General features: G+C 35.6%; 1 protein-coding gene and 1 long non-coding RNA gene across 4 annotated transcripts in view; one reads left to right on the plus strand and one right to left on the minus strand.

The window, feature by feature from the left end:
* The window catches only part of PDE4C (phosphodiesterase 4C), a 59,768-nt gene extending 49,932 nt beyond the window's left edge, over positions 1–9,836 (plus strand). For all 3 annotated transcript variants that reach the window (XM_026698885.2, XM_087922842.1, XM_087922843.1), the window contains 3 exons: positions 4,248–4,370; positions 5,209–5,391; positions 5,936–9,836. In XM_026698885.2, the coding sequence (XP_026554670.1) occupies positions 4,248–4,370; positions 5,209–5,391; positions 5,936–6,475 (846 nt within the window). In that variant the 3' untranslated portion in view covers positions 6,476–9,836. The remainder of the gene's footprint in view (positions 1–4,247; positions 4,371–5,208; positions 5,392–5,935) is intronic.
* LOC148128414 (uncharacterized) lies at positions 9,071–10,799 on the minus strand. The gene is made up of 2 exons (XR_015741334.1): positions 10,637–10,799; positions 9,071–10,579 (listed from the first exon to the last, which is right to left on the minus strand). It is a non-coding gene; the product is annotated as an uncharacterized LOC148128414 (long non-coding RNA).
* Positions 10,800–14,235: the final 3,436 nt, after the last annotated feature.

Here is a 14,235-nt window from a genome sequence, read left to right on the forward strand (position 1 = left end):
AGAAAGTCTGTTATTAAGCAACATGGTTATAAATTGAAAAACCACTTGACTGCATTGCTGTCCCAATTGCCATTGTTGAGTGAGGACTGTGAGGGTCATTAAGCAAGGACTTCATCTGACTACAACTTGCGACTTTCTGCCAGCTTCCAAGTTGATTTTGCTTGTTGGAAAACTGGCAGGGAGGGTTACAAACTGCAACCATGTGACCATGGGACACAAGTGACAGTCAGAGGTGTGGACCAATTCCCTGAAATGCAATTATATGACTGATGGGACACTGTGACAGCCATAACTTTGAGTACCTGTTGTAGATACCGTTTGTTTAACACCATCATAAACATTGTAACTTCAAACAAACACTGTATGAATGGTCATTAAACAAGGGCCACCTGTTTTCAATTTTGATGCCACCTACCTCCATTAGGATTTGAGTGACAGTAGCCATTAATCAATTATTTGATACTTCACCAGAGCTAATGTAATGATTTAAAAATCATATTGAAAATAAAATAAATATTCCTGGCCACCTTTGGAATTGTCCTACTGTTGATGTTCACAACAGACTTACTGCTACCACACTCTTCCTCTATTCCCCATATTTTTCAAAAAGTTTTCTTTGTTTAAAGAAAGGTCTAGTGATACCCCCAAATGACCTGATGTGTGCTTTGATAAATGCCAGATTGCAAATGCCCACAAACTAAGGAGAGGATAGCATGCCAAGAACAATCAGATTCTGATTGTGCCATGGTCATTGGCAAAATGTTAGAAATTGCATGCAGAGGGCTTAGGCTGAGAGAAGATGGTAAGCATCCCTGTAACACTGAATCAAGTAACTACAAAGTAAGGTGGGTTCAGCTATGGGTTGAGATAAACTGAAGATAATGTGAGGGATCTCCTTAAAAATGCCTAACTGGGCATCTTCAAGCCACCTTTAGAAGGATGTTGGATGAGTCCTATGAAAATTGAATACTTTATTTGGCCAAGTGTGATTAGACACACAAGGAATTTGTCTCCTGTACAGAGGCTCTCAGTGTACAGACAAAGCAACAGAATAATGACCATCATCATCATCATCATCCCAATAAGAGAGGGGAGTAAAGATGATAATAAGATAGTAAGAAGGATAAATAATAATACTACAATAATACATGAGTAAATATGCATAGACATTAAACAGCACTGTGAGAATTCGATATTCAGCAGAATGATAGCTGAGTGATAGAAAAAATGATGGCAGAATGATGAGAAAAGGAGCAAGGTTTAAAAGATCTGAAGGAAGGAAGTAGGATCTGGTGCAGAGCTGAACAATACTTGAAGGAAAATGAATGTGCATATTCGATTATGAATGAAAAGATTATGTATTATATATGTCAGTATGAATTGATGTCATCTAGTGGTGGTGGATGCATATGAAAATAAGCATCTATGTGTTAGTGACAGTTCATGTTACACTCTTCCAAATAGTGACAACATCAGACCCAGGGGGCTTTGGGAGGAAATGTGCAATACTAAGAAAGTATGTAATCCAGATGAAAATTATTCTAACATCTAACATGAGTGGGTGGATGGGAACAAGATGACAGGGTACAGAAAGAAGTGATCAAGCCATTCAGAAGCTCAAGAATTAATAATAACTGTAATTATTTGGGGCGTATCTACTTAGAAAAAGACTTGTTTGTTTGAATGTGCAGTTTAAGCATAAGGATATCCATATGGCTAAGGATTTAATAAATCTAAAAGTGTGATTGATTTGAGAGTTTACAAAGAAAGATCAAGAGAATTAGTGAAGACGATGAAAGGTTCTGAATATGATGCAGATCATTGTTTTAGAAAGTGGATCTTAGAATAATGAAATTGGAGTGAAAGAATAACTAAAGGAAAGGAATGTCAGAGTCTGTATAAAATAAAAAGACAGATTACACAAAAAGAATGGAAAGTGTACGTATGTAAGGAAACAGTGGAAAATGCTTGGAATAAAGTGAAAAGAATTATATTACAGAGTTCAACAGAAGTGTGTGCAGTTAAACTAAACTAATTGGAAGTATAAAAAGGAGCTTAGTGAAATGATCCAGTGAAAGAGGCAGTGAGTGAGAAAAAATACATATCAGAGGATGACTGCTGCAAAAAATAAATATAAGGAAAAGATAAACAATATGTTCTGACAGAAAAAGATGGTTTATATAATAGTCAAATAGAACAAAGAATGGTTAAGATTAAAAGCAGCAGAGAAAAAGAGTGATATTAGTGATAATAAAAATTGTTTTAGAAGTAGGAGAAGCAAGCTAAACAAAAAAACTTTTAGCAGAGTAAAAGGAGTTAACCATAAAAGTAATGAAATTATTCGGAAAGAACTTGAAGTGAAATTGAAATTTAATAGATTTACAGGAATGATAGTGATGTGTTGAAAAATGGTACTATAATACAACAAATGCAATTACTTTTAAGGTCTAAGGGGAAATTAATGAAATAGAAGTTTTATATGGAGTGAGAATATGGAGAAAATAGTGATATTGCAAGTGTAGAGGATATAAGTGAAGGTGTTAAAAGGTAGATCTGTTTTGCTTAAAGAATGCCTAAGCAACTTTTTAACATGGGCAAAGACTACATCTGTGTTTGAAACTTGGAAAAATACCATTATTGTTTCCTTATACAAGGAAAAAGTAGCAAGAATAAATGCCAAAATTGCAAGAAGTTTTTTAAGTTGCTCAAAAGATTTTTTGGCAGAATTCTGATTTAAACGGTTTGAGGTAAGGTGAGAAAAACTTGAGAAGTATACTGTGTCTTTTATTTCAGGAAGGGAAGGGAATTAGATTTCAGCTCTTCAGCATGTCATTGGGAAACAATGTGAGAAATAAAGCTTATTTGATTAGGAGAAGAGGTCTGAATTAGATAATATTTTGCTTGAATAAGAGTTTGAAGATTGCTGAATGCTGAATGCAACAAGAGCAGTATACGAGTTTTATGACAGTAATTAGGAATTTCCCTTTGATAAGTAATGCAGTCATAAAGCATGATGACCCATGACTGCATCACTCAGCAAAGGAAATTCCAGCAGTTCCCACTGCTGTTGTTAAGAACTAAGGAGAAATTTCCTGACAGAACAATTAATCAGTGGAACAACTGGCCTCCAGAAGTTGTGAATGCTCCAACACTGGAAGTTTTTAAAAAGATGTTGGATAACCATTTGTCTGAAGTGGTGTAGGGTTTCCTGTCTAGGCAGGGGGTTAGACGAGAAGACCTCAAAGGTCCCTTCCAACTTTGTTATTTTATTCTATTCTATTCTATTCCATTCCATTCCATTCCATTCCATTCCATTCCATTCCATTCCACTCCACTCCACTCTACTCTACTCTATTAAGGCCTCACATGATTGTGACATGCAACTTTCTGCCAGCTTCTAATAAGCAAAATCAATGAATGTTAGACTATATGATGTAACAAGAAGATGAATCTGAAAATCTGAATATGGATTAAAGAATATTAGTTGTCTTTGACAGGGAATATGGAGGAAATGATTGTAAGTTGCATTTGTCAGAAGAATCGTAAATTGAATGCAGTGGGAATGACTATAGATTAAAATGTGTGCTATAAAACAAGAAGTAATAAGTAAGGATTAATATATGCTAACTGAATGTGAATTAAATACAGAAATGAGTGGCCATAATGAAAGAAATATTTCAAAGTGGTTTGGTCACAGAGAGGGAATGAATGAGGATCAAATCACCAAATGAACGTACATGAAGAAAGAGTGAATGGATTGAAAGGAAGGATGAGACACTGAGAAAATCATAGTTGAATGCAATTGGTGAGAACATGAAAAAGAGCAGTGAAAAGTCTAAAAATAACATGCAATGTATGAAGCAGTGTATATCAATATAGTGGAAGTAAAGAAGACGTAAGAACAGAAAAAGGGTATAATAATGATGTAAGTAAGCTTTGGCAAGGCTTCTGTTTCTCATCTTAATTCTTTAAATTCTTTGACTTCCCCCTATTTCTTATTGCTTTTCTTTACTCTGTGTAACATTACTTTATTAGGGTTGATATGTATGAATGCATAAATAAATATATAACAAATCTTTTTCCCCCCTGAAAATGTGTTAACTTTTTCTGAACTTTTTCTGAAACTGTTTCAAAACTGGTACTTTGTTTCTCAAGTGACTCTTGTCTCTTCTTTCTAATATTCCTGAAAATAGGGAGAGGAAGACAGAGAAATAATTTTTGTATTTGTGGTGGGGGGTTATAAACAGGTGCTGGCAACAGATATGTCAAAACATATGAATCTTCTGGCTGATCTGAAGACAATGGTAGAGACTAAGAAAGTGACCAGTTTGGGAGTCTTGCTTTTGGATAACTACTCAGATCGCATTCAGGTAAGGCACTAAGGAGCAGGGATAAAATGGAGAAGAGCACATTTCAAACAGATATTGAATTCCAAGCTCAATTCATACTTAAATAATAATCCCTGAAAAATAGTTGCTTGGCTTCAGTCAAATACAATGGAATTCAGAGAACATTGTGGCTTCATCAGTTGTGGGGGTGAACTTCTACAGTTGCATTTTGTACTTAAAGGCCACTCTAACCAACATCAGGATTTAGACAACAATATGAAAATCTAGTTTTTATTCATCGTTTTTATTCTTGGGGATCTGATTAGAAAAAAACAATTTATCATTAATAGGGAATGGTGAATGAGACCCAAATACAACTAGGGCTGTTAATCAAAGATGTCTGTCAAACACTCAAGAGGGTCTCCGTGAACATGTAATTGAAGGCCCATTCCATTCCATTTCAAACAGATAATGAATTCCAAGCTCAATTCAAATTTAAAGTTAGAGCAGAGCTCAAGGTTTTGTGGCTAGTTATTAAAACCATGAATGTCAAATGATAGTTCTATTGGGGTCCTCTTGTTCAGAAGTTAATGTTATTAAGTTCAAAGAGCATTATTAGTTAGTTTATAAAATATGTGAATCAACTTAAAATATATATTTTAAGATCTGAGTTTGGTGCTAAGAAAAATAATAGAGAAGAGGCAGAAAAAGAAATGAATGAGGCACATACATACACTTAATTGTTAAACATTATTACTAAAATTGAAATGCTGTAACGTATTAGTTGTGAAGATAATACTTCCAATGATATTTCTTCTTTGATATGTTGATTTGTGGTGTAGTTCTAATGTAAATGTTATGTAATTTTTCTTCTCCACAGGTTTTGCAGAATATTGTACACTGTGCAGATCTTAGCAACCCCACAAAACCACTAGAGCTCTATCGCCAGTGGACAGACCGAATTATGATAGAATTCTTCCACCAAGGAGATTGTGAGCGGGAGAAGGGCATGGAGATAAGTCCAATGTGTGATAAACACAATGCCTCCATAGAAAAGTCTCAGGTGACACTACTAGTAAACTTCAGGTTATAAATGGCACGGGGTTCACCACTGTTTAACTATGCCTGAGGATTTTGAAAAAAACTACAGTGCTCAGAATTTTTATGCTAAAGTAAAATAAAATACAAAGCTAAACACAAATAGACATAAAAGCAGTGGTGGGATTCAAATAATTTAGCAACCAGTTCTCTGCCCTAATGATTTCATCCAACAACCAGTTCACCAAACTGCTGAGAAAGTTAACCACCGGTTCTCCCGAACTGGTGCGAACTGGCTGAATCTCACCACTGCGTAAAAGCTATGTATATTAGCATAGCCATCAATAATTTTAAAAACGTCTTGGATGGAAGGGAGGAGGAGAAAAGCAAACATGTGTATTCATAGTCAGAGCATTTTGAGTCAGGAAACTTTTGCTTGTATACCTATGGTGTTTGCAAGTGTAAAATTGGGATTGGAGGAGGAATTAGATACAGACTTATAAAAGATAGGGCAACAAAATGTCTGCCCTGGCATAATTTAACATTCTGTGTTGTTTTTCTTCTGCCAGGTGGGATTCATTGATTATATTGCTCATCCACTTTGGGAAACCTGGGCTGATTTAGTTCATCCTGATGCTCAGGAGATACTTGATACTTTAGAAGACAACCGAGAGTGGTATCAGAGCATGATTCCTCATAGTCCTTCACCTCCCCCAGATGCATCAGGTTTAGAGAAAAGTGGAGCAGACAAATTCAAGTTTCAGCTTACTTTAGAGGAGGAAGATGGAGAAGAATCAGATATTGAACCAGAGATTGAGAGCCCTTTGGAAGAGGATAATAGTGAATCTAAAACCTTGGGGACAACTGATGATTCAGAATCTGCAAATGAGCCATTGCCTTCTCCAACAGACAAATTGGGCAGCCCCCACAGAAATGCCCTGATCAAACAAAAGGGTGCACTGAACTTTGACATCCAAAGAACACTTTCACTGATGGACAGTGGCTCCATAGCAGATCCAGCTGAGTTAGCAAGAAGAGAGAGCCTGACTGATGCACAATCATGTCTTGACATGGAAGGAAATATCACCTTTTTGCCTCTTGGGACGTAGTGAAGGGAAGGCCCAATGATGATTACATTCTGGCAGGGCCAGAAGGGGACCATCCCAGATCTTGCTGCCAGCAACCTATGATGTCACTCCCCATTGTAAGGGAGTGTTACTATTAACATTATCTTCCCCAAAGAAATCTGTAGCTTGAACCACATTATTTGCCCAGGTGGCAAAACATCAGACTATGCCTGTCATGTCTTCCTTCCAGTGTTGCTACTCAGCATCTGAGTTGTACCTGGCAAATGGAGAAATTCTTCCTGCTGGACTTGTCATTATCACTAATTTCTTATTTTGATTTCAACTTGGAAATAGTCTGTATCTTGTTTTAAGAAAGCCCAGGTGGAAATACAGCTTTTAGTTCAGTGTAAGAACAAATATTTTGCCTGAAGATGGACACAGGTTCAATCTCTGACATCTTTAGTCTTCTTTTTTAGAGGTTCTAGGCTGGGGAGGGGGAAATTCTGACTGTGATGCTGGAAAACTTTTTCAAGTTAGAGCAGACAGTACTGGATTGCTTGGACAAATGGTCAGACTTTTTGTAGTCCTACACTTTCCAATCATGCAAATTTCATTTGAGGAAAGGTTCTGTATAATCCTGCTGAAAATCAGAATAATATAGTGGGCTTGATGGACCAACGATTTGACCCAGCAAAAAGGGGAATCTTAAAATGACATGCTACTGCAGAAAGGGGAATTGTGCAGATAAATATATTACGTTTGCTTTTCTCAAGTGTAATAAAACCAGCATGCTGGGAAGTTTCACATAAAATATTCAAATAGGAGGCAGTCTCTGTAAATTACAAATAGTTCTAGTGTGATAGGATGCTATCAAGAGATACAAAATTCATCCTGCTGGATGCATTTGGCATCAAATTTCTGATACTCAGACAAGAAGGCCTTTCTTCAGTCTGCATGTTGCCTCAATCTGGTAGCTGCATTGAAAATTGCCTCCTTTATGTTAATTTCCTAAATACCTTTTCTCCCACATGAAAATATTTATAGAAAGTGATAACCCAATTTCTCCAATAGCCAGAAGCCCTATAAAGAAGGGACTATGGATTTTGTTTTATTTTTCCAGTAAGGGGGGAAAACTCTATTGTTTTTAATTATGTTTATTTTATGACATGTATTTCTCCATAGCAGCTGTAAAGAGTACATAATTCATGGTTTTTTTTAAAAAAAGAGGAGTATTTTGATGCAGAAATAAGTAGTCAGTATTTTAAAAAACCTAATTAATCTCCCCAGCAATTTCTAATATAAGTCGACTATAATAACAGGCAGAACTGTTTGCTATAATTGGAAGCCTTGCTAATTTACAAATTAATGGGGTGGGGGACCTGCACTTGATCATTTGTCTCTTTTTGACATTTCAGTGTCCCACTTTGTTGGGGCTTTGGGGGTTGCGGGTCTTATTTACCCCTTTCTCCTAAATGGAATGGGAGATGCTATTCCAAGTGATGTGTTCATATTAGACTACTCATAAAGGTTTTGTGTGATATGTACACTATTTATTTTGGATCTTTTGATCATTAACATTTTGCAGAAGAAAAATACCTATTATTTTTAAAGGGCATTTTAACTTTTTTTTTCTAAATACATACATAGAATTGTTTTGTTTTAATAAGCTGGTTTTCTGACATTAGGGGAGAAGCAATTTATGTCAAATTGTGAAAAAAAAATGTGGATTTACATGTTTCCCTCCTATTTTCAGTATTCAAAGAAATCTATTATTTTTTCTGGGTTATCCGGATCTTCATATATTTTGCAGTTCACAAAAGAAGATTGTTACAACACTGAATTTGCTCAAATCAAGTTAGAGATCCATTCTGTCCCTCTTATTCTACATCCCTATGCATTAAAGGGTCTGTCCTATTCCAGAGAACACTTGTAACTAGATAGTACTCTATCCACTGATTTTTTTCCCCTATAGAAGGCTTGATCTTCTGATTTGAAGAGATGCATTTTGTGCTTTCACTGTACTGTTTTGGGTAAAATCCAGTTCCATGGAGTCTCAAAAAGAGACAGGGTTGGTTGAAACTGGGGAATCATTAGCCAATGCAAGTAGCAGATAAAAGTTATGAATAGACAAATGAGATTTAAAGGTTCATTTGTAAAACTTTGGTGAGGCCAGATTATGATTTGAGAAGTTTAAACTGCTAAATGATTATCAAGCTAGGGTGGTACTCCATCTACTATATTTATGTATTAGAAATCCAGGGAAGGTGCAAATGAGGATGATTATATGCACCAATTTTTTTCCCATATATTGTACCTCTTATGAAAGGCCGGTTATGCATTACTACTGGGAAGGCTACCACTTTTAATTTATTTTCAGCAAGTACTTTTTGTTTTGTTTTGTTTTTAAATTTTTTTTTGTAGCTTTATGCTTAATAATATTTTGATGTGCAATAACCTCACCAATGGTTGATTCAGGCAAATTTTATTGATAGCAATTGGCTTAACTGTGATTTTCACTCAAAAATGCTGCATTATGTGTGTGCAAATGTATATATGTATATGTTGAATGTTTGTTTGTATACACATGTATTTCACAATGCACTTTTGAGTTTGCCGAGCTGCCACTGGGGCCTGGCCCTACAGATTGAGTTACTGTTTCTTTGTGAAATAAGTATTGTCGTAACCACAGAGAACATATTGACATTTTTATTTGATTGTCTGGTTTTCCTTGCAACATTAAGTGTTTTCTGGCAACACTTTTTTCTTTACATTGTATTTAAGTGTTAAAATGAAATGTTTGGCTTTTTAAATTGTACTATAAATCTCCAGAGCTTGAAAAAAATCCCAGACCTAAAGAGATCATAGTAAGGCAGCATTTGTTAGTCGGAATGATAACTATAGGAGAAAAGATATACTGCCACAGCAGTTTAGAATGTGGAAATTGTGGATGGAGTTGTGAACGGAATTAATCCAAGATAGAAAGGTAAATCAGAGCAAAGAAATTATGAGGAGAGAGAGGGGAAGGGAGGGAAAGAGATTATATGGTGATGCTTAATCAAAGTTTAGGCAAGAAAACCAAAAATGTATGATGAGAACTGTCATGATTTAGCCCAACTGATTCAGGAAAATTAGGATCATTTAGAATTGCAAAGGATGTAATGTTTTCCTCTTTGCAAACATTTTCTAAAATCATAAGGAATTATTTTGAAAGGGTAGGGGATTGAATGTTATAGCATGTAAAAATTTCACAGTAACTTATGCAAAAATGAGTGAAACTCTGGAAAAACAATAATGACTGCTTATTTCCCCAAAGCCTTTTTTCCTCCTATCAAATCCATCACTGACAAGCCTAACTCCCAAATAATGTAAATATTTAATCCCAAAGCATAAAGCTTATGTCTTATCTGTGCTTGCTTGTCTCTTGTATGTCCCTCAGTGCTCTTGATTTATACACACACATCTGCCTAGTTTCACAAAATACTCTTGCCTTCTTGGGGACTTATCATGACAGTGATCCACCAACTACATTTCCCTCCAAGTCCTATTTGTTTCTTTCACAGATTACATGGTGGAATTATAAGGGAGTACTGTATAATCAAATGGCCAAGCATTTGATCTGATATCAAATAAAACTCTGATATTGTATTTTGGAAGATATTGTAAATAAGACTTAGCAAAGCTCACAGTACACAAACATACGAGGTTAGATGGGGACAATACATTTGCCTTTATTTAGACCCACAGATGAACTCAAAACTCTACAAAACATTTTTTCTGCCATATTTTTTCCTTAAGTAGATATTATGAAGGTGAAAGAAAAGGAAAGAATGTAAAAGAACAGAGTCATAGCAGTGGATTTACAATCACTTTAGTGATGATTCAATTTTGGAATGCATTTGAGCTTGCAGAAGGTCTTTCACCATATAACAATTAAGGTGGATCTCTTATTTGTTTCCTGTATTTTGCCAACACCCTAGTCTGTGTGCCCCAAAACTAGCTTGGGAATTATACAACAAGTATGTTTGAGGTGTTCCCACTCTTTCTTTTTTAAAAGTTATATCAAACAGTTTGAAAAAAAAAATCACTTTAGCAACATTCAGAAGTTTAAAAATGGTGTTATGTTGCCATCTAATGGTCACACACAGACTTTGGGCATGCATTCACACATATCACTCCAAAATCTTCTATTCTAAATAAGTTTACAAGTAAACTTGTAGTCAACTGCAGTTGACTTTCTATAATTTTAGGAGATACTGTATACTTCCTGAATGTATCACTCACTATGATCTAACCATCCCACTGTAGTTAAGGATAATTTGGTATTCTTATAGAGATGGTAATTTATGAGGCAGATGAGCTAAACCAATTTAAGCTCAGGACATTACAAAATTTTGCAGAATAATGAATGAAAGTCCTAGCAATATAACACTTCAAAGTTTTATAATCATATTCCTCATAACACAACATAAACATGAAATGAAGGGAAATTTTGATCCTAGTCTTCTGTATCTAGATGCTTAAAACATTTTTAAAGTTATTTAATGGAAAGATTGTCAGTTACAGTATTTTACTGGAGAAGCAGCACAACAGATAGCATACAACATGGATGGGCTGGGTTGGGTTTTATTAGGAGCCCTAGGGTGCAGTGGTTAGAATGCAGTATTGCAGGTTAAGTCTATCCACAGTCTTGAGTTCGATCCTGACAGGGTTTAAGGTTGACTTAGCTTTCCATCCTTACAAGGTCGGTAAAATGAGGACTGAAATTGTTGGGGGCAATATGCTGACATTGTAAACTGCCCACAGAGTGCTGTAAAGCTATGGAGTGGTATATATGTCTATTTATATTGGTTTGTTTTTCTCACTTTCCTGGCCATGATTGTCTTGGCCCATTTTCACAACAGCAAAAAAAAAACTTGCTAGCATTTTCAAATACTTTTCTCATAATATATGCATTTTATACACATTTGTTACTGTGAGCATGTTAGTAAATAATTTCTCCATAATAAAATACATCTGTCTGTGCTCTTTTCATTAACATGTTTTAGTGTTCACTTTTTGTAATATATATGTTTTATGCATATTTTTGAGTAGTGAATTACATCACCAATTCAGACAAAAAAAACCCATATAATTTGCATGCACATTTAACTGGTGTAAGTTTATATAAAAGTTCAGACTACTCGATAAATCCTAAGACTTAACAAACTCTCTAATTTTATTCTTGAACCTCCAATAATGATAACAACTCAAACATTTTTATTGCCACTATAATCCTAGCCCTTATTGCTAAAATTTATTGGTGTAGATTGATGCAGCGGTTAAGGCATCAGGTTAGAAACCAGGGCACTCTGAATCCAAGTCCTGCTTTGGGCACAAAACCAGTGAGATTACCTATCTCAGCACTAGGAAGGAGGCAATGACAAACCATTTCTGAAATCTTGCCAAGAAAATTGCACAGGCGTACCCAGGCAATCATCAGGAATCAACAATTATTTGAAAGGACACACACACATATTGGTAGAATGACAATAAATGGAAAATACCCCATAATGTTATAGAAGTGTTGTGATATAATACTCATTTAAGTGGAATTTCATTATCACTTCAATAGTAAGAAAAAGATGGAAATGACACTGGGAAAACCAAGAGGATTACATTAGAGGGGTTTTCTTGATTCTTCCATAAAACATGTGAAAAAGCCACAGCGGAGATGCCAGTTCTGGGGTGTAAAAATGTGATCAGGAAATGACAATGAAGAGATACAGGGAACTCCTTGCTACTTACTATCTACTGGCTACTGCAATCTGGATAATGTAATGCAGTCCTGTTTTAATAGCTTTAAATCTCAATAATTCTATCACTGATATCCAATGGAGAATCATTGTTTATGACTGAAGCACTGTCAGCACTGATTTTCAAAAGGACCTGCTGTTTATCCTGTCTTAAAGGCCACATATTGTATGTCTAGTAAATTTAACAATGGCATTATATTCTGGAATCAGGGCTGTCATTATTGACTGTAGTCCTTTGATAGAAAATTCTGACATATATTCAGCCTTCTAATATAGCAAACATATAACCTAGTATCAGAAAGCAGTCTAAAATGTTCCCCCTTCAGATTAAACAGCTTTCTTTCCAAGGGGTAAAATGCAATGAAAAAAAAAGATAAATGGTTAAATCCTACATTTTTATGATCCCCAGCCCTTCCCTGCAAACAATCATCTTGAGGTAAAAAATCCCAACCTTGTGTTTTACAGCTAGTGCCCCTATGAAATCTATACAACCCACACTACAGTTATTTTGTTATTCTGTTGCTGAATATTGTTTCACCTTTTCAAACACTGTAATAAGCAGATATATTCAAGCTTGCTTTTATCTTTCACCTTAAAAATCTCAGTTGTAATAACACTGCAAGGCTACTGAATAATCTAGAATAACTGTATTATATAAAATGAATACAGGAAGTCTTCGACTTATAACTACAATTGAGCCCAAAATTTTTGTTGCTGTGTGAGACATTTGTTAAATGAGTTTTGCTCCATTTTGTGACTTTTCTTGCCACGTTAAGTGAATCACTGCAGTTGTTAAGTTTGTAACTTGGTTGTGAATCTGGTTTCTCCATTGACTTTGCTTGTCAGATGATCCCAAAAGTTGATCACATGACTCTGGGATACTGCCAAGCATCCAAATTTTGATCATAGGGATGCTGCAACAGTCATAAAAAAGAATGCCCATAAGTTGCTTTGTTCAGTGCCATTGTAACATCAAATGGTCCCTAAGTGAATGGTTGTAAGGACTTCCTCATATTAATAACGTTGCTGTTTTTTGTTCCAGAAAATTCACAATTATTAATATGTTCAAAAATTACAAAACAAGCTATAGCTGCAAATAGGGCAGCAAATATTTGTGTCTTGCTTCATGGAATCAGCTTTTCAGTAGAATTTTTGTGTGTTTTGAAGATTTGGATCATGTTTTCGAGATGAAGACATGAAGTAATAATATCAGGAACTTTCTCATGTTGCTGTGTATTCCCAGGAGTTATATACCTATGGTGTACAACCTATTTTACTGATGGCAGATAATAAAGTGTTAATGCTTCCTTTCATGCAAGGGAAAATATAAATAAGTAAATAAAGAAAATAAACACAGGTAGTCCTCGACTTATGAACACAATTGAGCCCAAAATTTCAGTTGTTAAGTGAGACATTTGTTTGGTGAGCTTTGCTCCATTTTACAACCTTTCTTGCCACGGTTGTTAAGTGACTCACTGCAGTCGATAAGTTACTAACCTGGTTGTTATGTGAATCTGGCTTCCCCTTTGATTTTGCTTGTCAGGAAGGTTGCAAAATGTGATCACATGACCTTGGGACCACATCAACGGTGGTAAGTATGAACCAGTTGCCAAGCATCTGAATTTTGATCACACGATCCTGGGGGTGCTACAACGTTACACCGTTGTAAACGGTGGGGAAAAAACGGTCATCTGTCACTCTTTTCAGTGCTGTTGTAACTTTGAACGGCCACTAAATGAACTAAGGAAATATCCCAAAGGTGCTTTTTCAAAAGGCAACTGGACAGCTTATGTACGAGCTGAAGAAGCTTCCTGGATGAGAAGCCAAACGTCTTCTAAGAAAAACCAGAAAGCCTAGTTGCCTCTTGAAAAAAGCACCTTTGGCACAACTAGGACCTGGATGACTGAGTATCTCCATAGACAACTAAGGGAATAAATTCCCCTCAGGATCACCAAGTAGCGCCTTCTAAAGGGAAAGAGGCAAAATAAAGGTTATATATATATATATAGC

This window comes from Pseudonaja textilis, chromosome 1 (assembly GCF_049901715.1).
Source record: "Pseudonaja textilis isolate UNSWEBS1 chromosome 1, rPseTex1.2, whole genome shotgun sequence".
NCBI classification, from domain to species: Eukaryota; Metazoa; Chordata; class Lepidosauria; order Squamata; family Elapidae; genus Pseudonaja; species Pseudonaja textilis.